This window comes from Chinchilla lanigera, unplaced genomic scaffold (genome assembly GCF_000276665.1).
Source record: "Chinchilla lanigera isolate Chin_1 unplaced genomic scaffold, ChiLan1.0 scaffold00005, whole genome shotgun sequence".
Lineage (NCBI taxonomy): Eukaryota > Metazoa > Chordata > Mammalia > Rodentia > Chinchillidae > Chinchilla > Chinchilla lanigera.
The window spans coordinates 17836487-17860676 of NW_004955406.1; the positions used below are offsets into that span (position 1 = coordinate 17836487).

The 24190-nt window shown below is 35.4% G+C and overlaps 1 protein-coding gene across 10 annotated transcripts in view; it reads left to right on the forward strand.

The window, feature by feature from the left end:
* Window positions 1-24190, forward strand: part of Rasal2 (RAS protein activator like 2) — a 302028-nt gene that overhangs the window by 233903 nt on the left and 43935 nt on the right. For all 10 annotated transcript variants that reach the window (XM_013521043.1, XM_005374927.2, XM_005374926.2 and 7 more), the window contains one exon: window positions 4501-4610. In XM_013521043.1, coding sequence (XP_013376497.1) covers window positions 4501-4610 — 110 coding nt within the window. The remainder of the gene's footprint in view (window positions 1-4500; window positions 4611-24190) is intronic.

The following is a 24190-nucleotide window of genomic DNA, read 5'->3' on the forward strand; positions in this document are numbered from 1 at the left end:
ATATTCCCTGTGACCTGGAGAAGATTATACACAGGTATTTTGCTATTATAGGATGAAATAACCTATAGATGTTAATTACACTCAGTTGATTGATAGTGCAGTTGAGTCCAGCTATGCACTCACTGATTTCTACGTGCTCAATTTGCTTCTTTCTAATAGAAGCTGTATCATCTTAGTTACTGTCTCATTGCTAGGACAAAATTCCCAGTACCCACAAGTTAAAAGAGGAAAGGTTTATTTCAGTTCACAGTTTATGGAGGTTTCCTGGCTTCACAGCAGAGCAACTTGGCAGAGGGGCATGGTAGAAGAGAAACAGTTCATGGCATGGCAGGCAGGAAGCAGGAAGCATTCCTTCTTCTTTCCCATTTCATTCCATCCAGGCTACAATCCTATTGGTTGGTGCCACTCACACCCAGGGTGAGGCTTCCCTCTTCAGGAATTCATCATCCTCACCCAATCAGTGAACTAATCCCTTATCACATACCCATGACCCAGTGTCACACACCCGTGATCCAGTCACTCCCAAAAGCCCCACCCCACTTTATGAGTGCCTGAGGCTTTGGAGGGACATCTAAATATAAGCCATAACAGATATCAGTCTCCAGCCATAAATAGGACATCTCTTTGCCAGTTTTTGCCCCATATTCCTTGATGTTCTATCGTTAGGCACATGTACTAAATATTATCATGTCTTTCTGGAGAATTGATTTTTTATGATTGTGTAATACCCTTCTTAATCCTTGGAAATTTTCCTTGCTTTTACATCTCTTCGCTCTGAAATTAATATAGCACTTCTATTTTCTTTTGGTTGGTGTTGGCCAGGTATATCTTTTAAATTATGTGTGTGTGTACTTCTACTTAATGTGGGCTTCTTTTGACAGCGTATGGTTTGTTTTTTGATCTACTCTGGCAATAGCCTTTGCATTCGTACAAACATTTAAACTCTTGACATTTAAAGTGATTATTGACATAGATCACTGTCTACCATATTTCTTGCTGTTTTCTATTTGTTACCCTTGCTCTGTGCTCTGTTTTTGTCTGTCACTGTTTCTCTGACTTTCATAGTTTTAATTGAGTATTTTATTTGATTCCATTTTTCTCTTTTCATGGCATATCAATTATATTACTACTTTTACTTTTTTTAAAAAGAAGTTTTCTTTTTCCTCCACTTTTTCCTTCTTCAGTGTCTTCTTCTCTATAGGGAGATCCAAGTTTCTGACCTATATCATTTTCCTTCTAAGGAATTTCTTTTAACATTTCCTGCCAAGCATGTCTATTGACAACATAGTCCTTCAATTTTTGTTTGAAAACATACTTGTTCTTCACTTTTGAGGAGTGATTTTTGCAGGCTGTAGAATTCTAGGGTGGTTTTGGTTTTTGGCTTTTTAGTCTCAACACTTAAAATATTTTATTTCCCTCTCTTGCTTCCAAGATTTCTACAAAATCAAATATAATTCTTATCTTTGCTCCTCTGTTCATAAAGTGGTTTTTCCAAGCCTGATCTCTTCTTTCAGGTTTTTTTTTTAATCTTTCATTTTTCTCTACTTTAAAATATGCCTAAATGTAGTGGTTGTTTGTTTGTTTGTTTTGGCAATTTGGCACTTTCTATGGGTTTGTGGTTTACTGACATTAATATGGGAAAAAGTCCAGTCTTTATTATTCTAGATATTTCTTCTGTTCCTTTTTTCTCCTTCTGGTGTTCCCATTAAATATACATTGCACCTTACTTTTATAGTTGTGCCACAGTCCTTGGATAATCTATTCTCTTTTATTTATTTGTTTTTTGAAATGGTTTCATATTTTTTTAGAAGTTGCTATTGATACATCCTTGTGATCAGAGATTCCTCAGCGTTGGCCAATATACAAATATATATATATAAATGCCTATGTTAAGTTATAAGACAGAATGTGTGTTTATATTTGAGTCATTTGTCACTCCTGGCATAGTTACATATGATACATAGGCATAAAATACATTTCATTAAATAAATGCATTAACATCTGAAGTATAATTCAAATAAATGCCATAAAAAGTTGAAGTGTTAGATGGTAAATATAATGACATTTTCAGTCAGCTGCTAACTATATTTTTCTTAGAAATATATTTATATATGATACTTGGTCATGTCCCTGGATTCAGTCTCCACTTTGGCAAATGGCTTTTTAACAATCCTACTTGAATTCTGTACTCTAGTCTTAGGAGAAAATGTGGTGACTCGTTCTGACTGAGTTATAGAAAATAGTAAATAAAGCCTTTGCATTGAAGAACTCCCCTAATGATACTAAAATTAGACCAATTACAGGGGCTGTTTCTAAGTAATGTTGTACTTTTTAAAATACCTTTTTTTTTTTTTTCTCTTTCCTCCAATCCCTATAAACTTATAATGAGATAGACTACAATACTGCTTTGGGAAAAACATGGTCTATGTGATATTTTCTAGGAGATTTATACCCTAGGGGGTGCTGGGAATTGAACCCAGAGCCGCATGCATGCTAAGGCACTAAACTGTACCCCAGCTCTACACTTACTCTTTAGGTATCAAAAACAACAGAATATAACATAAGCATTTTTCTGTAGTCATCTAAATAGTTTTACTTCTGATTCAGATAAATTTGTTTCCATTTTTCTCTAATGAATGGAGCATCATGTAGTGTTTAAAAAATACTTGGTATGGTAAAGTGCTGTGATAGTCCATGCTGCTACTGACCAGCTGTTTCCAGTTCTCTTCCTAGGTGTGTGGTAGGATTGTATTATCTATTCCCCATTGAAATTGGGTATGGTCATTCAATAAGTTTTTTCAATGAAGTGAGACCAAAAGTGATGTGAAGCTTTAGAAGCTAATACTGTTGACATGTGTCACTTACTGAAAGGGATACATTCTGAGAAACGTGTCATCAGGCAGTTTCATCATTGTACCTGAATGGAAACCTAGATGTTATAACCTGCTGCACTTCTGGACAATGAGATATAGCATATTGATCAAAGGCTACAAACTTGTACAACTTGTTACTGTACTGAATACCATAGGCAGTCCTAATACAATAGTAAATATTTGTGTATCTAAACCTAAAAAAGATATAGCAAAATTACTATGTGATAAGAATTTTTAACTCCATTATATCTTATGTCATATATGTGGTTTACCATGAACTAAAACATTGTTGTGCAATGTATGATTATATGTAAGTTATGTTACCTTTAACAGGCTGAGACCATTGTAGAAGCAAAGAAATGGACCTTCCCTTAGCTAAAGTCCCTGAACAAGAACAGCACAGATCAGAGCCACTTGTGGTTGACCCATGAGTAAACACATAGCATGTTTTATGTCACTAGGATTGTTGTGGGTTATTAGACAAGAAATACCTTACTTATCACAATATAGTCTTTACCTCATAACACTGGGTTTTGGTAATAGGTAAAGGAATATGAAAGATTTGATGTGCTGATACTGGCCCAGTTTTCTTTTTCTTCCTTAAGGAAATGTTTGTTGTACATAGATTACATACAATGATATTCATCTAAAGATAGGGTCATCTTCCATGTGTCAAAATATTTTTCTTTGAATTACTCCTTTTTCTTTGAATTCCAACCTTCTCTCTGCTTCTATCAGATGTCCTTTCATCTTCCAGAGAGTGAACTGTAAATTTCTTTAAAGTAGCGACCACGGTCATTCCTTCTCATATTTATTCTTTTATTCAATAGACGTTGCTGTGTGCCTATTACTTGTCAGGTGAGACTAGGAATATCTTTAAGAAACTTTAAATAGTCTAATGGAAATGGCAGGAAGCCAGAAGGAGTTAAAGACTATAGAGCACATTGTTCTTTAAATTCTGGCTGTTTGAATAATTTCATGGATGATCTGTATTTCATTTTAAAAGTTTATCTACATTTGAATTCTGATTTTACAAATACCAAAGTCATGTAGATCTAATCTTAATACTCTGAGACCACCAACATATTACCTTGTATTACTTAATAAAGTCTTTGGAGCTCTTACTGTAAAGCTTCTTCTGTTCCATTATCAGTATCTGTCAGTTCCTCCAGTACACCAAGTATCATCTTCTGACTTCAGGTCCTTTGTACAGGAAACTCTCTTTGCTTATTTTCCCTTAGTTTAGGAAATCAGTGACTACCAATTCTACTGAAATTGCTGATACCATCTTCATAGAAAGGACAATATTTGCTTATGTTCTGTTGTGTTCTTTAAAATAGTAAAACTAGAAGATATTCTACTATAACTAATGTAAAACCCCTTCAAGGCATGAAAAGTTAGTGCTATCAAAAGGATTATCACAGAAGAAAAAAAGTCTGTCATTACATTGTCAAGTAGTTTCAAGCAACAAGTTACAAAATTTAAAAATTAAAAGCTGGATTCTGTTTCAGGTTTTTATGACAAAAATCTAGACCCTTTTTTTTTTTTTTTTTTTTGCAAATTTAGTGCAGAGGGTAAGGTCCCTTGTTGGTTCTCTCTCCCATCATCTTCTGCATTTTCTTTCTAGGGATTCTTCAGCAAGCGCCTGAAAGGCTCCATCAAGAGGACCAAAAGCCAGTCAAAGCTTGACAGAAACACGAGCTTTCGGCTTCCATCCCTTCGTAATACAGATGAAAGGTAGGAAGTAAACTTGCTTAAAACAGAGAAAGATTAGAGTGGATTTTGATTAGGCATTTTGACCTTCTCTAACTTTGTGTCCATGACAATTAGAAAGATTTAACACAGAATTTACTTTGCTCACCAGGTGTGATAGTGCACACCTGTGACCCCCGCACTTGGGAGGTTGAGATAGGAGGATTGCCACAAGTTTGAGGCCACCCTGGGCTACATAGTAAGTTCAAGGCCAGCCTTAACTACGTAGCAAGACCCTGTCTCAAAAAACCCCAAAACAAACAAAAATTTACTTTTTGTCTTAATCATACTAAGACAAGTTATCCAGCCAGTTTAAGAATCTTATTACTAGAGAGTTTGTGGATACATGAGCATTACTTACCACTTTAAAAATCAGTTATGCTCCTTCTGCAGAGTCAAATTCTAGTGGTTAGACATGAATCTTTTTTTTTTTTTTGGTAGAATGATTCTAAGGAGTAATGATGATGAGTATGGCTAATATTTTTTGACATATACCAGATGATATATACATATCCTTATTTGATTTTTATGATAACCTTACAGGCTAAGTGCTGTTGTCATTCCTACTTTGGAAATGCAGAATCTGAGCCACAGAAGGGTTAAGTAATCTTGCCCAAAATTGTACAGTTAGTAAATAACAAAGATGATATTTGAACCTAATGAATTGGCTCCAGGGTCCATGATCTTCACTGCTGGGTTGTTCTGTATATATAACTTGTAATATTAGTCTTATTGGTTTACTATCATATCCAGAAGACATGTAAAGAAAAGAACATGTGGAGTTCAATAATTAGGACTAACTTGAGGAAACCATAAATGTATAGCCTACTAAGAATGACATCCTTCTGAGATAAATGAATGTGTGCTAAGATATATTTTTAATACCTCATGTCTCCATAAAACTTAGAATTTTAGAAATAGTGTTAGATCTTTACCATCACCAGTATTAAATGATTGCTTACTATGTGTCAAGCATCTTAAATGTAATCTCATGTAATACAGCCCTAGCTACTATTATTGTCCTCATTTTACACATGAGGATCAGAGATGTAAAGAGAGCTCATTCAGAGAAACTCATTCAGGTCACACAGCTAGTATGTGTGATCTATTCAGATCGTGAGAACCTCATTCAGATCATACAGCTAGTAAGTAGTAGAGCTTGAATTAGAACTCAAGTGTGCCTCATATTTGTTTTTTGTTTTTTTTTTTTTTTTTTTTTTGGTTTTTCTCCGGTACCGGGAACCGAACTCACGACCTTGCGCTTGCCAGGCAGGCGCTTTTTGTGCCTCATATTTGATGCTGTTACTTGGAGTTTTGATTTTTGTTTTTCAATAAGTGACATTATTTTCAATTACTTTCCTAACTGGAAATAAAAATTATATATTTGGCAGGTAGAGAATTACTATTTATGTTTTCCAGATGAAGGAATTATTCCCCACAGTGAGTTGATGAGTGACTACTTTTAATGCTCTTATCTCTGAACCCTTATTAAAAGTCTTCATTGAAATTTACAAGTTTATTCAATTTGCAGTTTGTCTCATTATCTCATATGTCTTTAGAGTTTTTTGTTTTTAATTTAATTTTTTTAAATTACATTTATTGTAACTGATATATAAAAACAGTAAATTTTACATTAATGGAACCATGTGATGTTTTGGTGTATGTATGTGTTAAATAATGTTTAGGTCAGATTAAACATATTTATCTCAAACATTTATCAAACATCGCTTTATGGTAAAACTTAAGATCTTTGCTTCTAGCTTTTTGAAATGTATAGCATATTGTTACCTATAGTCAGCCTACTGTGCAGTAGCACACCAAAACTTCTTGCACTTATCTAACTGTAACTCAATACCCATTGATCAATATTTCCTTATTTCCTGACCCATACTTTCCTCTGCCTCTGATAGCCACCACTGCACTGTCAGATCCTCTAAAATCAACCTGTTTTAGCTTCCACATAAGAGTGAGATCATGCAGTACTTGTGTTTCCATGCCTGACTTATTTCACTTAATATGAGGATCCCCAGTTCTATCCATGTTGTCACAAGTGACAGGATTTCATTCATTTTTATGGCTGACTAGTATTTTATTGTGTATTTGAGCCATATTTTCTTTATCCATTCATCAGTTGGCAGATACTTGTTTCCATTTTCTTGGCTGTTGTGAATAATGCTGTGATGAACCTGTGAGTGCAGATAACTCTTAGACATGCTGACTTCATTTCCCATGGATATATATCCAGAAGTGGGGTTGTTAGATCATATGGCAGTTCCATTTTTCATTTTCTGAGGAATTTCTATGCAGTTGCCCATAATGATTGTATTAATTTATGTTCCCACCAACAGTATGAAATCATTCCCTGTTTTGCACATCTTCACTAAAATTCATTATCTTTAGTCTTTTTAATAATAGCTATTCTACCTTGATTGAAATGACATCTCTTTGTGATTTTAATTTATTTGGATTTCCTTGATGATCAGTGATGTTTACCATTTTTTTCAGATACTTGTTGGCCATTTCTATGTCTTCTTTTGAAAAATATCTATTTAGATCAATTGCCCATTAAATCAGGTTTTTGTTTTGCTATGTATTCTGAATATCAACCCCTTGTCAGATATATAGTTTGTAAATATTTCTCCCATTTTTATAGTTTTTCACTCTGTTGATTGTTTCCTTTGCTGTCTAAAAGCTCTTTAGTTTGATATAATTTTGTTTTTGTCTATTTTTGCTTTTTTCTTCTGTGCTTTGGCACTCTTTTTCAAAAATCCTTTGCCCATTCAAAGTTGCAAATCTTACAGTTATATCTTTAGTTCATTGGTTTATTTTTTTGTAACTTATCAGAGAAAGGGATGTAGTTTCATTTTTCTGCATGTGGATATGCAATTTTCCTAGCACCATTCATTGAAAAGATTGTCCTTTCTCACATGTGTATTCTTTGCACTTTTGTCAGATGTCAGTTGGTTCTCCACTTCTAGGCTATCTGTGCTATTCCATTGATCTGTATCTGTCTTTCTGCCAATACCATGCTGCTTGATTACTTTGGCTTTGTAGTATATCTTGAAGTCAGGTAGTATAATGCTTTTTGTTTTCTTCATTTGGCTCAGGATGGCTTTTGCTATTTGAGCAGATGTGGGGGGGGTATGTATAACTGTATGAACATTAGAAATTTTTTTCTAGCTCTATGTTGAATCATTGGATTACTTGGATAATGTAGACATTTTAACAGTGTTTCTTCCAATTTGTGAACACAGAATGTCTTTTTACTTTTTTGGGGTGTCTTCTTCCATTTCTTCTATCAACATTTTATAATTTCCACTTAGACATATTTCACCTCTTTGGTTAAATTTATTTTTAGATGTTTTATTTTTATTTGTAGCTGTTGTGAATGGAATTGCTATCTTCATTTGTATTTCAGATCATTTAGTATTGGCATATAACAATGCTGCTGATTTTTGTATTTTGATTTGTGTCCTGCAACTTCAATGTTCAGTAGTTTCATGATGAATTCTAATGGTATTTTGGTGGGTTTTAGGGAGTTACTGTATATACTATCATGTTATAATTTGACTTCTTTTCCAACTTGGATGCACTTTATTTCTTTTGTCTTATTGTTCTGGCTAAGACGTTAAGAACTATGTTGAATAAAAGTGGTAAAGTTGGGCATCTTTATCTTGTTCCAGATCTTAGATAGAACGCATTCACCTTTTCCCCATTCAGTACAATATTAGCTGTTGACTTCCTGTTGAGATACATTCCTTCCTAAATTCTGCATTTTTATCGTAAAGGGATATTGAATCTTACCAAATGCCTTTTCTTAATATATTGAGATCACCATATGGTTTTTGTCCCTCATTCCATTGATGTGATATATCATGTTGATTTGTATATACAGTACTGAACAATCCTTGTATTCTTGGGATGAATCTCACTTGATCATGGTAGGTAATCTTTTAAACATGCTATTGGATTTAGTTTGCTAGTATTTTGTTGAGAATCTTTGCATCTGTGTTCATCAAGAATATTGGCCAATAGTCTCTCTCTCTCTCTCTCTCTCTGTCTCTCTTTGTGTGTGTGTGTGTGTGTGTGTGTGTGTGTGTGTGTGTGTGTGTTTTCTTGTTTTAGTATTAGGGTAATGCTGACCTAATGGAATGGGTTTGGAAAAATTCTTCTGTATGTTGGAATAACAAGGAAAGTTGATATTCTTCTTTAAATGTTTGGTATAATTTCAGTGAGTCACCCTGAAAAACTTTCCTTTGATAAGAGGCTTTTTATTTTTGAGTCAGTCTTACTATATACTTGTTACTGGCCTTTTTGGTCTTGCGAAAGTGTGTATGTCTAGAAATTGTCTCTTCTAGATTATGGTTAGCATATGGTTGTTCATAAGAATTTCTAGTGTTTTTTTGTATTTTGGTTGTATCACTTGTATTGTCTCCTTTGTCATATATTTTATTTAGTAGTCTTCTCTCTTCTTTTCTTTTCAAAGAGTCACCTTTCCATTTCATTGATCTTTGGGTTGTTTTTAGTTTCCATTTTATTTATTTCTATTCTGATCTTTATCATTTCTTTCTATTAAGTTGACCTTGTGTTGCTATTGCTGTTGTTGTTTTAAGACAGGTTCTCACTATGCAGTTCAGGGTGACAGTGAACTCACTTTGTAGCCCAGGCTAGCCTTAAACTTGCTGTGATCCTCCTGTCTCAGCCTCCCATGTGCTGGGATTACAGGTGTGCATCACCATACCCAGCTTGAGTTTGGATTTTGTTCTTGGTTATCTAGTTCCTTGAGATGCACCAATAGGTTGTTTAGCTGAAATAGTTCTACTTGTATGATGTGAGAATTTATTGCTAGCATCTTCCCTCAGCTTTTTCTTTTTTTTTTTTCCTCAGTTTTTTCTATACCTAAAAGGCTTTAGTATATCTTCATTTTCTTTTGTCTAGACTTCTCTATTTTATGGTAATAATAAAAAAAATATGATCCTTCTATCTTTTTCTTAGTTTCCTATAATTCTACATTTTTCATCATTTCAGAAATTCAAAGCACTTATATATAAGTGGTTGTATATAACTCAGTAAAGTAGAATGACAATTTTTTTTCAAATTATTTATTTTTAAGATCAAAGATTTTCTGTACCAGGCTGGGGATATAGCTCAGTGGCATAAGGGCTTGCCTGGTAAGGCTGAGGTCATGAGCTCGATTCCCAGTACCAAAAAAAGGTTTTCTTCAAACTCCCAATTCAGTAGCCAGTTTCTTAAAGTCTGCAGCATTGTGTAGAAACTTTCAAGATAACAAATTTTTTTAAATCAGTAGCCTTTATTTTTTAACCTTGCACTAAATATTGCTTTGATAGTCTTCTAGTTCTCTTACGTATTCCATTTTGTTTTAGTTACCCCATTGGGAATTGTTGAGTTGAAGAGATTTTATTCTTCCAGAATCTCTTAGATTGCTATTACACAGTTAGTACGTTTTTAGCCTTTCCAGTGACCTGTACTTACTATATGTGACTTCCATGCTGTTAAGCTTCAGTCATTAGTAATTATCTCAAATACAGCAGCATGAAAAGATGCTGCTAAGTCTCAAATAGTAGATAGTGCTTTTATTTTTTTATCCATTTAAATTAAATTGTTTAAAAAACATTATTATTTTTCTACAAAGATGTACACATTGGAGTTTGAAAGTATTATATTTTTTTTTTAGAAAATAGACTTCCAAGACTCTGAAGATATAGATAAATAGAACTAAGGTAACAAGATACTATTCAAATGAGTGCTTTGCATTATCAGTTTAATAATATCCCTTAGTTATTGCAGAGTGATCAGATCCACAATCTCCCAAACATGTGTACAGCAAAGGCTAAATAAAAAGAGGTAAATGGAATGATTTCAGGGCTCCAGGAGGCTCACAGCCCTGTCACAGAATTTGAGATTCTCTCAGGGCTAAAACCAAGACCTTCTCTGGGTGGACTGTATTTATTTAGTTATCAAAAGAAGGGAGAGGAGTACACAAAAAGGGCAGGCTCACTCACTGACTTCTTCAACAAAGGTATTAAGTTAATTCCCCCAGGAGTGAGATGCCTCAGGCTACAGTCTTTATCTAGTTGAGATCGGATCCAGGTGTCCTTGGCTGTGATCTTGTCTTATCCTTTGGGGCTTTCCAGCTTCGTCTGCCATTACAGGCCTCAGTAGGGATTAGTGACTCACAGAGGATCACTTACTCTGAGTCCACCGTCCATCTCCAGACAAAGAGCCTAGGTCTTGGACAGACTCACAAGTAAACATGAAAAGTCATTTGGTTAAGTCTTGCTCAGGGCTGCTTCTTAGTGGTCTCCATCATTGCATTAGTATCCTAACACGTACAATGAAAGATTTTCCAGAAACTTTTGGTTTTTTTGCTGAACGCAGGCCATTTCTTCTGAATTGAAAGTGTCTAAATCTAAGTAGCAAAACATTTGCATTCTTAAATCTGGTAAGATTGCCATTTCTTTCCATTTTTACATTACACAAGTAAATATGTGTATCCTTGTGCTTTTGGGGTAGGGCAGGGGTTCGGTATACAGTCTCACATTTTAAGAATTGTATCATTAGACAACTTTCTCACTGTGTGACATTGTAGAGTTCTCACACAAACCTTGATGTGGCCTACTGCACGTCTAGGCTGTATGGTGTAGCCTGTTGCTCCTACACTGCAAACCTCCCACATCAGTATTTGTGTATCTGCATGTATCTAGTCATAGAAAAGGTATAGTAAAAATACAATATAAAGAATTTTTAAAATTATGTGCCTGTATAGGGAACCTAATATGAATGGAGCTTGTAGGACTAAAAGTTGCTGTGAGTGAGTGGCAAGTGTGTGGAAGGCCTAGAACGTTACCATACACAGCCGTAGAATTTAAAAAAACTGTACAGTGAGGCCATACTAAACTCATAAAATTGCTTTTTCTTTCTTCAGTAATAAATTAATCTTAGTTTACTGTAACTTTATAAAATACAAAATTGTTTTAACTTTTTAACTGTGGTAATAACAGCCTAAAATACAAACATGTTATGTAATTGTACAAAAATACATTCTTTATACCTTTAAGTTTTTTTTCAATTTTAGTTTTTTAAAATTTTTACATGTTACACTTTTTGTTAAAAACAAAGAGACAAACACAGGCAGTAGACTGAGTCAAGAACATCAGTATCACTGTCTTCCATCTTTGTTCATTTGCTTTTGTTTTTAACTTCCTGCTGCCTGGCCTCTCGAGTTTAGGGATTATAGTGTGCTACCAAACCCAGCTGTCATCCATCTTTATGTTTGGAAGTCTTCCTGAGCAATAACGGCATGGAGTTGTCCTCTTCTTTGATAACAGTGCCTTCTTGGAATCCCTCCTAAAGGACCTACCTGAGGCTCTTGAGATGGTGTCAATATTTAGAAATAAGTCTGCAGTGGTTTGCTTGGCTCATTTTTATCGTAATTTTCTTGTGAACAAATAATCCACCATCAACATTCATCTCTGTTACTAAAAACCTTTTAGTGTTGGGCTTAGTGTTTGCAGACTTTTTAAAGAGCTTGTCATTGACTCCAAAAGCTTATACCAAAACCTCCCCTATGAATTTTCTTGGGTTTCTTTGTTTTCCTGCAGTTTCCTTGTCTCTGGCCTCTTGTTCAACTATGAGTCTAGCAGATGACAGAATTTTTCAGCCTCATTATAATCTTATGGGAGTACTTTCACAGACGTGGCACATAACTGTCAGTAAAACATAAAAAGCTGAGTTCCTTCTTCATCTCCCCACATAAATCATTAACAGTTTATGTAGTTACAAACCTGTTTTAAAAACTTAGTAGTTGCACCCATTTTTATGTTTTGAATGCTTTTTTTTTTTTTTTTTTTTTTTTTTTTGGTTTTTTCTCCGGTACCGGGAACCGAACTCACGACCTTGCGCTTGCCAGGCAGGCGCTTTGCCGCTGAGCTAAATCCCCAGCCCTTGAATGCTTTTATATAGGTGAAATCGTATTATACATATTATTTTGTGGCTTGCTTTTTGCTATAAATACTGTGTATTATATATGTCACTACATGTGCCTGTGTTCTCAGTATGCTACATTTCCAACATAATATTCTTCGCTTCTCTGTTGGTATAGAGTGTGTACATTGTCAAATTGTCCTTTTAAAATGATGTACTTATTTCTTTTCCCACCACCAGATTAAGATTACCTTTATCCTTCAAACTTTTTTCATTTTGTTAGTATGATAAGGAATAGTAAAAAATTTTATGTAGTGTTTGCTATGGGCCAGACACTATTCTAAGCACTGTATTTTAACTTATTTAATTATTATAATAACTTGATAACTTGATTATGATAACTTGATTGTAATAACTTGATAATAACAATTTGAAAGCTTAACAATGAGGTACTGTCACTGCCCCCATTTTGAAGATGAGAAAACTAAAACACCAGTTCTCACTATGTAGCCCAAGCTGGCCTCAGTCTTGCAGCTATCCTCTTGTGTGGGCCTCACAAGTACTGGGATTACACATGCACCACCACACCCATTTTAGTCTCTGTCTGTCTCTGTCTGTCTCTCTCTCTGTCTCTCTCTGTCTCTTTCTCTGCCTCTTTCTCTCCCTTCCCTCCCTCGCCCTCTCTCTCTTTCTGTTCCCGAAATCAAGCTCATCACCTTGCACTTGCCAGGAGAGTCTGTATTCGTAACCTTCACTGTATATTGTTTGTCAAAGGAGGAGGACATTTCTTTGCTTTAATTTGTGTTTCCTGATCCTTACTATACTGAACATCTTTTCATGTGTTTTCTTCTTCTGTGACTTGCCTTTTCATTTCTTTTGCCCATTTCCCTTTTGAGTTGTTTGCCCTTTTTCTTATAATTTGCAGTAACAGTTTTTATTATAGGGATAGTAAGCCACTATTAAATATGTTGCTAAAATTTTCTCCCAGTCTGTTTCTTGTGTTTTAAAATCATATCTTCAAATTGCATAGAAATTTTAGGTCTTTGTTTGTTATAAACTCAGACCCTAGTACAACTTACCACCAAGCCTTCTTTTGGGATCAACTTATAATGATCCTTAAACTTATAATTTCCTTTGATGGTATATGATAGATGTAAGTCTACATTAGTCTTCTTAATAACTGTAGTCTTAGTAGAAAGAAGGAAAGTTTTGCAACTTAAAGAAGAGGTACAATTTGAACACAAGAATGAACACAAGGGCATAGTTTTCTTTGAAATGGAAGTGAGAAAGGCAGAGAGTAAGAAATTATGGAGATTTAAGAGAAATCCTGAATAGTTTGTAATATGATAAGGTGCAAGGGAGGAAAGGTAAAGTTCCAATTTTTAAGTTGTTAGTTAAAGCTGTGCATTTTTTTGGGGGGGGGTCTTAAAAATTGCACAGTAGAAGAAGTAGAAATATGAGCTGAATATGGTGTCACTCACCTATAATCCCAGCACTCTGGGAGAGTGAGGCAGGAGGATTCGTGTTCCAGCCCCACATGGGCAATTTAGCAACCTCATGAGACCATACCTTAAAAGACAACAAATGTAACTCAGTGTGATGGCCACAAGTTCAGTCTCCACTACCACAAAGAAGGAAAATGAGAAATATGAACTATATCTTTAATAAAACCAGAAGAAATCTGAATGATAAAAATTAGAGGGTAATCAGATAGTGTCCTACAGAAGAAAATTCTGAAAAGAAATCTTATCACTTAGGAATTAGATTAGCTGCTAATTAACTAATACTTCAAATAATAATGACTGAGACAAGTTAGAATAATTTTTTTCTCATGGAAAGGAAGCCTATCTGGGTGTGGTAGTGTACCCCTACTCCCAGCACTCAGGAGTTTGAAGTAAGAGGATTGCCACCGTTGAGTTGGAGGCCAGCTTGAAAAAACAAACACAAGCACCTGGGGTGGCGGGGAGCAGACCTTAAAGTAAGTCACAGTCTAAAGTCAGGCAGTCCAGCCCGGGTCAGCCATTCTTAGGATCTTCAAGAATCTGTTTATGGACACAGGATGAGAGCTACTGGAACTCCAACTTTGATACCCATTTCTCAGACACCAGAAAAGAGGGGCCCATGAAGAAGGAACACCTACGTTCCATCTCAGTTATGTTTCTTTAAAAAGATTTCCCTGAAACTGTATCCAGTGACTTTTTCTTATATCTCATTGCTACCTTTTGCTGCAAGTGAGGCTGGGAAGTTTTATACTTGGCTACATTATTACCCCCAGTAATATCAGAATCTGTAGTTTTTGTTTTCTTTTCCGTGGTAGCAGGGGTTGAACCCAGGGACCATGCATGTGAAGCAAGTAGTCTACCACTGAGCTACGTCTTTAGCCCCTTCTATTTTATATTGAAACACTCCGGCTAAATTTCCCAGGCTGATCTTGTACTTGGGATCCCCCTACCTCAGCTTCCAAAGAAGCTGGGATTACAGGCATACACCACCACACCTGGCTAGGAATCTGATCTTAAGGAAGGTGAGAGAGATAGTTATTGGAAAGGTAACTATTAGTATCCACCATAGAGGGAGGTTGATTTAGCTGCCAACCCCTAGAATTTTGGAAAGGTTCAACCCATCCAGCCATAGAAGGCTTACACTTTTCACATAGCAATTTGCAGGAACTAAAATGCCCTGGATAAAAAATAAATCTATAAATACTGATATTTGAGTTTCCCTGTTAAAATCCCAGCTGGTAAATCCAAAAGAAAGAAAAATACATGTCCACACAAAAGCTTGCACATTAACGTTCACAGCAACATTATGCATAATAGTCAAAGTGATAATGACCCAAAAGTCCCATCCACTGATGGATATATAAAACATGATATATCCATACAACAAAATATTAGCCTTTTCTAAAAATGAGTGGAGTACTAATATATGCTACCTCCATGTGTATGAATGTTTTCAACCCTGAAAACATGTAAAGTTAGTCAGAGACTGGGGAGTGTAGCGTAGTGGTAGAGTGCTTGAGTAGTGTGCAGGAGTCCTTGGGCTCCGTTCCCATCACTGAAAGGAAAAGCAACAGTGCCCAATCACAGAAGACCACATATTGTATGATTCTATTTCTACAATATAGAGATTTCTTTAATGACAATTCTATAGAGACTAATTAATGGTTCCCAAAAGCTGAGAATGTGGGCTGGAAAAAAGTGATGAATGAGGAATGACTTCTAATGGGTGTAGGGTTCCTTTTCAGGAAGATGAAAATATTTTAAGCTTAGATTGGGGTAAGGACTGCACAACTTCAAATATACTGAAGAGTGGGTACGTGTCATGATTTATATCTCAATAATAATGAAAAAACAAAAGGGCTGGCCAAGAAGCATGGTTCAGTGCAGCTTACTAGTCTGTGAGGCTCATTCCTTCAGCACACAAAACTTTCATTGATATTTTCAGTGCTTTACACTTAAATATAAACAGATAGTGAAAGTTCTTACAGATACTAAGAAAAGTCTCTAAAAGGCAAATCAGAGACTAAAGTAAACACACAAAAGGGGGGAAAGAAAACTGAGAAGAAACAGTAACATGTGGAGCAAAAATCAACTTCTGAGTGAAATGAATATTCTCAAAAGATCAGATTATGTATCTGTGAAACAATAAATTATATAAATACAAGAAAATCAGTAAAGAAAAGAGCTTATAAATTAATATAAAAGCTAAAGTCAAGTCCCAAAAAAACGGAATAGAAAGTGAAAGAATCAGCTTAGAGGATTCTGGGAAGGAGAACAAAGAAAAACTTTGAGGAGGAAATTGTCAGTAAAATAATACAAGAAAATCTTCCCACGCAAGAAAACATAAATGTCCAGATTGGAAAGGCCGCCAAATTCCCAAGATAGTGCATTAAAAAAAAAAAATCCCTCAACACATATGAATTTATATCATCACAAAATAACAGATCACTCAGGTTAAAAATATTTTTTGTAAAGTTTCTAGAGAGAAAGAAACAAGTTACATGCAAAAGAGAATGTGCATTTGTATAGGAAGTAAAATGGAACGTGGCTTTGGAATTTTCAGAGAAATTTTAAAAACCAGAAGTCATTAAAAAAATCTTGAAATTTATGAATGAAATTATTTCCAACTCAATATTCCATACCCAGGGCAGTTCTTGAATGTCAAACTAAGGAATTTGGATTGTAGCTTATAACAATAGGGTATCTTATCTTTATATGAGCACTAAAATGACATGATCGGAATTCTTCTGTAGGTGACATATTTAATAACATGGAATATGAAATTTCGGATCACTTAGTCTGCAGAGGCTAAGTGTGGGGAACCAGCTAGCATAAAATCATGGTACTTTGTAATAAGGCTCAAAGGAAGTTAATGGCTGTGGAATCAGAGAGGGAAAGACAAGACAGAAGAACATTTTAGAGACAAAATTGTTAGCATGCCACAAAGTTATCATTGTTTCAAAGCCGTCTGATCAGATAAATGCGAGTAAAATTATTTCCTAGAATCAATGTTGGCAGTATTTTTTGTGTTGAAACCATATATGTGGAAGAGTATTAGGACATAAGACTGTGATAGCTTTGCTTTTTTGTTGTTGTTCAGATGCACTCAAAACTAAGAAATAGTGAAAAACAGTGGTCATACCATGTTGCCAGGCATCCCAAAATTCTAAATGCCTGTCAGGTTGCCAACCATATTTGAAAGCACTATTTAAATTTACCAAAGACTTGAAGTAAAGACAGGATATGGAATAGAATTTTCTTACCTCTAAACACCTTTCAAAAAAAACAATCCTGCACAGGTAAGAAAGTTCTAGTACTATCTTAACCTTTTATTATTCTCTCTGAGCCTGGCAGGTGTTTAAAGCTACCTTTTCCCTTATGAAATGCTCTGGAAAATCCTTCAGAGCCTCCCACTTTTGGCTTTATTGATTTTGGCAGATTCACTTATATTCAAGATGCTAATTTTCAACTCCTTTCTGAGAAGTTCTTGTTTCTCTGGTCCCTTTACCTGCGCTCTGGTCCACAAGAAGCACCTGTCATCCTTTTCCCTAACAACTTTCAGGAGTGCAGGCTAATCCCAAAGCATCAGCACACTCTCTTACACACACTTGGTCATTTTTTTGTCACTGCATTTCCCAGATAGAATCAGACTCCACCCTCTGTGTATCTCCTGCCCCTATTTATCCATTGTAGGGAATGGAGGATTGAGCCTCACTGCTGTCTACAATATTATCACTCACAAAATTATTTCACTACTCTCTGTGGCCATTTTTACAGTCTTCATCTAAGTGAAGGTTGAAGATGTTGGAACTAGTTCCAAAACATTTCTTCTACAAATGCTGCTGTTTGTCTCATACTTCACTTTGGCATAAATCATGTTTTATCTAGGTGTCTCAATTGACATATCAATTGTAATATCACATGTATATAACACCTTTATAAATCTCTAATCATTAGCATAATATACAAAATGCAACAATTTGGCCAAGCCCTTCGCAACTTTCAGTGTTATTTTCTACCAATACTACCAAGCTTTTCATTAATAGTACTTACATAGTACCATCTTTCTTAGCTTTTGATCTTCTTGTCTCTTCTCCCAAATGCCATTCCCTATCCATACACCCTATCCTTTTCATGCTTACTTCTAAATCATAAAGGTGTAACAATACCCAAGCTAGGAGTCATATGGCCCCTGACTTTTTTGTGTTCTTCAAAACATTACCCTAAACTAAATTCATACCCAACTTCCCACCCAGGGCCAACTGTATGTTCCTTATTATAAGACTAAGTGCTTTCTGTTGAATTTGATCTTTTCATATTTCTGATTACTGCAGCAAATTTGAAGCTCTTCAAGGGTACAATCTTTATATCTCCATGTCTTCACAGAATGTCTGTCCTGTTAAAGAGCTCAGTAAATGTTAGCTGAAACAGAAAAGAAGAATCAGAACTGATGTCTAATAAAGAACAGCCCTTTTCAATGCTATATCCTTGATTATAATGACAACTTCTCAGAAATGATTGGACTCCAAGCCATTAATTAATCAATACAGTCTAGCTATAGATTGTTGGGTTTTCTTCACCAGGTTTACTGCCATGGGCCAGCTCAGGATCCTGTAGTTTTATGATCTGAAGTCAATTGAATTTTCTAATTATATCATGATAGTTTTAAATTCATTAGAATGTTTTAATAGAAAAAAATATTTTGATGCATTTATTTCTTTATCTTCATGTTCTTTCATTAAAAATATATTTTAAAATAGCTTTCTTGGGGCTGGGGATTTAGCTCAGTGGCACAGCGCCTGCCTGGCAGGTGCCAGGTCGTGAGTTCCATTCCCGGTACCGGAAAAAAACCAAAAAAAATAAAAAATTTTTAAAAATAAAATAGCTTTCTTGCCAGGGATTTAGCTCAGCAGCACAGTGCTTGCCTGACAAGCATAAGGTCCTGAGTTTGATTCTCAGTACCAAATGTAGCTTTCTTGTCGAGGTGTAACTCAGTCAGTGGTAGAGCACATGCTTATTCAATCTCCAGTAAAAATAATAAAATTCAATCTCTATTTACATAAAATGTCATAACACTATGTTAAAGCTTCTGTGATCATAACCCCTCATATTCAAGTGGCACTGCAGCTTATGCAGTGGATGTAAAATCAGATATTATTGCATTTGATTTTCACACTATGTGAGGTGCAGGAAATCACTGTCCACATTTTACAAATGAGATCACTAAGATTCATAACAACTAAATTATTGCCTCCTGTCACATGGTAAGTGGCTTGTAAATATGTAGGGCTTTTAACTTCAAGTGCCTTTTCCATTATGTTCTTTGTTCCATATGTTGATAGGAATCCTAACTTGCTGACAAAATAATGAAGGAAAAACAAAGGCAAGCATCACACACACACTCACCACAAGTCTTAATAAGAACAGAGTACTACACAAAAGTAATGAGTCAGTGTATAGTCATAATATTTTCACAATTTTAAATCTATAAAGATGAGTCCCTATCATATGCCTTTCACTTCTCCCTTCCCCAAAAAACATCCAAGTGGTTTAGATTACAAATGAAAATAAGAGTACAGAAAGAAAATATAGTTGAAAGAAAATACAGTTTCTAACAATCTTGAAATGAACTTGTAAGCATAAAGTAGGGAAAATAATTAGAAATATGACAGAAAAGGACTAGCTTACTTAATAGAGGAAAAAGTGTTTACATATCAGTTAAGTTCAACATTTAGAAAACTGGTTTAGGAACATAAAACAGCAGTTCACAATTCTATGAAAGGGCATCAAGATTGCCAGTAAACACATACAAATGTCCTTACCCTAATAATACAAAAATGCAAACTAACGCAATTATAAAAGCACATTTTTGCCAGTAATACCAACAGAGAATTTTGAAATTCATTTTAATGATAGCGTGTAAAAAGTCCACTGTTAGAAGTTCAGATTGATACTATATTTTATGGTGAATAATTTAGCAATATTAATGTTTTTAATGTGTGTCCCCTTTGATCTAGCAGTTTCACATCTGAAAATTTAAACACGAATACATGCATATGTGCATAAAGATATATGTACTGAGGTAATCTTTATATCTTAGTAAAGGAAAAACGTAAACGGCTATCCGGGATAAACTCCTATATGTCTATGTAAATGAATACTAACTTGAAAATATGCTCTTTTTAATTATGATAAAATCCAATTTGTGATAAATACCAGTATATATAATGCATAAATATATCATATATTTGTTCATATATATGTGTTTTAAATACATATTAACATATATTTCTATAATTCATGTAATTATTTTTATGTATCTATAGCTTCCTATGTAAAAACGTTTTTAGGAAATGTCACAAAAATTGTTAATGGCGTTTTTTATCGGAGATTGGAAGTGGAACCCTTATATTTGTTCATCATCTGCCTTACTCTTGGAATTTTTTTACCAAAGGAAATTATCACTTTATTGTTTAACCCTCTCTTTCTCCACTTCCCCCACACACACAAACATACCCATACACTTCCCCCATGGTAGTAAGGATTGAACACAGGGTCATTTCACTGAACTATACATCCCAGTGCCACCCTTTTTAAAAAAATTTTTTGAGAGAGGATCTAGTGAAGTTGCCCAGGCTTGTCTCAAACTTGTGATCCTCCTGCCTTAGCCTCCCAAAGTATCTCTCTCCACATTTAGCACCAGGAGTCTTGCTAAGACATATCTGATCATGTCATTCTCCCTTTCCTACCTACTACCCAAACCCGTCCTGTGTCTACTCGCTGGTCTGGTGGTCAAATTGAAAACGCCACACATAAATACAAGTCCCATCACGATCTCTCTCAGGCCTCATTATTCACCAGCCCGCTTTCTCCCACCCACCTCCCCCCACTGCATCCACACTACCTCAGAGCTACCCCGCTGAACTGCTTTCAGTGTCGCAACCTCCCAGTCTTTCTTTCATACTGGCACTGCAGGTCTCATGTGCCATCCATCCCCTCTAGATCTCTTGGCCTAACATGCACATATCCTGAAATCCACCCCTCTCAAAGGTCATAACTTCACATTGCTTTTTTCTGCAAGAATCCTTTTCTGAACGCCCAATTTAAGGTCCCCCACTAAAAGCTCAGTGGGTCTCCTTTGCATTTTTTCCCTGAGTCTACTCGCATCCTATTATAATGGAATGTTAACTCACTAGATTGTAGTTGTACGTGAGGACAAGGACCATGCCTTTCTTCTCATCATTATATTCCACGCACCTAGCTCTAGTTATCCCCTACACATAATGGATACCAAGTAATATTGGGCAGATGAATAGATTAATGCATACCTATATATCTATTCAACCAAATAGAACTAGTGGGAAAACAGATAGTCATGAGTTTGATAGTGATTAAGAAGTAGACGTGATTCAGCTTCATCAGTTCCTTCCCCTTCTAGTTTTCGTTCACTCTAAACCTCAATTGTAAAGTAATAGTAAGACTAAAAATCTAGCAACTAAATTTGATAAAAGAGAAAAATACATTAGTCTTGCCACTCATTTTTAGCTAGTATGTTAACTGGGTTGGATTATGAGTGTAGTTTGGTTTAGTGTCATGTGTTATTAATTCAACATAGTTATGTTTATATTTAATTTGTTAAGTAAGTACTAGGCGATTTTACTCCATTCATCACTTAAGGACAAAATATTGTAACATGGTACAGTTTTTTGTAAAGAGATTGTTCCATAGTGTCTATTAAATTGAGACAAGTTGAATTTTCTATCCCCCAAAACATGTTTAAATATTTATAGTCTTTTTTTCTGTGTCAACCTTCATCACATGTATGTATCAAAGTACATGAAAATGCCATCTTTTTTTCTATGCTAATGAATTTCCTTACCAGAGTTTGTTCATTTTAAATGATATCTCAGGCTGACAAATATCCTTATTTGTCCTTAGCAGCTTGGCTTATAGCTGGGCTGTCTGGAGACTGAGAGCAGGGAGAAGGAGGATCTGCAGTATATACTGTGCTCCCATAAATAGCTTTATGTGTGATGTGTGCTTTTAAGCTAACATACAAATCAACAAGTAACACAGGTTTCCGGGGCTGACTTTTCCTGCACCAAGTAATCAGTACACCAAGAACTGTCAGGATCCTTAGGGAAGACACTGGTTTGTTTGTTTTTTGTTTGAGGTTTTTTTTAGTACACAAGTAGAACTCTGATGAATATGCTCTAGTTGAAGGAGGGAAACCTTTAAAATTGTTTTAAAATTTTGAATGTTTTCACAAAATACCTCATTGGGAAACAAACCAAAAAAATGAGACAAAAAAATACATTTTCCCCAAAATGAGATAATTATTTTTTTTAAAGACTCATTAGACTATCTGTGTTTGTTGGTACAGTATTAGGGTACTAAATGTTTCTAATGACCACCTGGGAAATTTTCAAACACAGTGGGTGCCTTAGGAGTGAATACTGGTTAAAATATAGGTGTATTGCTGCGGCAAGCTTACTGGCTGAGCTGTCTCTTCAAGAATTCGGTGAAGCTGTCGGGAGTCGTAACTGCCAAGCCAAGCAGAAACTCACCTGCACTGGAGTCCAAGATTTTGTGTGGCAATAAGCATTTTAATTAAAAGTTTCCCAGTCTCTAAATTTGGAACTGAATCTTTAAACATGTGGTAGATTGAGCTAGCACAGCCAAGCACCATTGGAGCTGTGGGGAAAATGTGGCTTTTTAAAAAAAAATTGGATGGGTAAGCTGAGAAATCCAGCTGTGTTTTACTTGAAATTGTTCTAATCAGAGTTCTTTTACTCCTCTTTTTTTTTTCTGTCCTCCATCAGTATATCTGCTGTCATGTGTGTTGGCTCCCCATTCCCCCATACCTTCACTTCTGTCTTTTAAAACTCATTTCACGTAAGGATGGAGGGTAAAGCAATGTAATACTCATTGGCTGTGGAACAGAGAGAGGTTCTTTTGCCTTGTAGTTAGCTCTTAAATAGGTCAGAAGTAGCAGGTAATCTTGATCAGAAAAGCAATCAGATTTTTAATGCTTACCTTGCTAGAGTTTACATAGAAATCAAAATTGTCTTCTGACTTTAAAACAGAAATGTGAAGAATATAGTGTCCCTTAATTAGAAGTACAATTGCCCTCTGGAAAGTAGTTTCCCAATTAAATAAAAAAGTCACCATAGTAGAGCTCTAAATTATTCGTACATGTTGTTGAGCTGATGGTACGGGGAGGGGGCAGTCAGGGGAGCAGTCAGGAAGAGAGCCTGGCCAGTAGTCAAGGGACTCACAGCATCCACTTTTGGGGTAGAATTAAATTTCTTGATGAACACTATTGTCAGATTGGACCGGGAAAAGTCGTTCTAAACTCATTATTTTCCCAATAAATTCACATTTTGCTTTCCATTAGAGGAGTAAACTGTGGTGCCACAGGGCTGCTAAAACTCTGCAGTTAGTAGATCTCAGAAAAATCAATTCATGTGAAAGTACAGAAGGAGGTAAACATGGTTTAGAGGAGACTTGGGGTTACTAATGCTATTATATCAAAATACTTGCACAGATAATGCCTCCCTCCTCCCCGAGACATTCCCAGGCTGTTTGATCTTCCTGTTTACTGTAATCATGCCTCTCTGGGAATTACTTCTGTCTTCTCAGAGACACTGTCTTCCAGATACAGGAAGGGCTTTCTTATTTCGTCAGTAGTAATGTTGAACGTTAGTGACTTTGGCTTTCAATTCATGTCGCTCTATATACATATATTGAACAATGGGAGATTCTGAACTAATTGAAATTTCAATAACTAGGAAGAGTTTTGAATTATAATTGCAGATGGCTTAGTTATATATTTAATATGAAAAAAGAATTTTATCAAACATTCACCAAAGCATGAAAAGCTATTAAGACCCAATGCATTTGTGCAAAATAATACCTAGAAGCATTAAATGAGGGCAAGTACAGAAAAGGAAACACAGATGTGAAAGAAAGATTTCGTTCGCAGGGTGCAATGTGGGAAATTCTTTCTAGTGGGAGGGTGGGAATCATACACTGAAGCAAGCTAAAGCATCTAAGATTTGTCCCTAGTGGAGTTTTTAGTGAGATTTTCCTCCAATACCAGAGTTGTCTCGGTTTCTT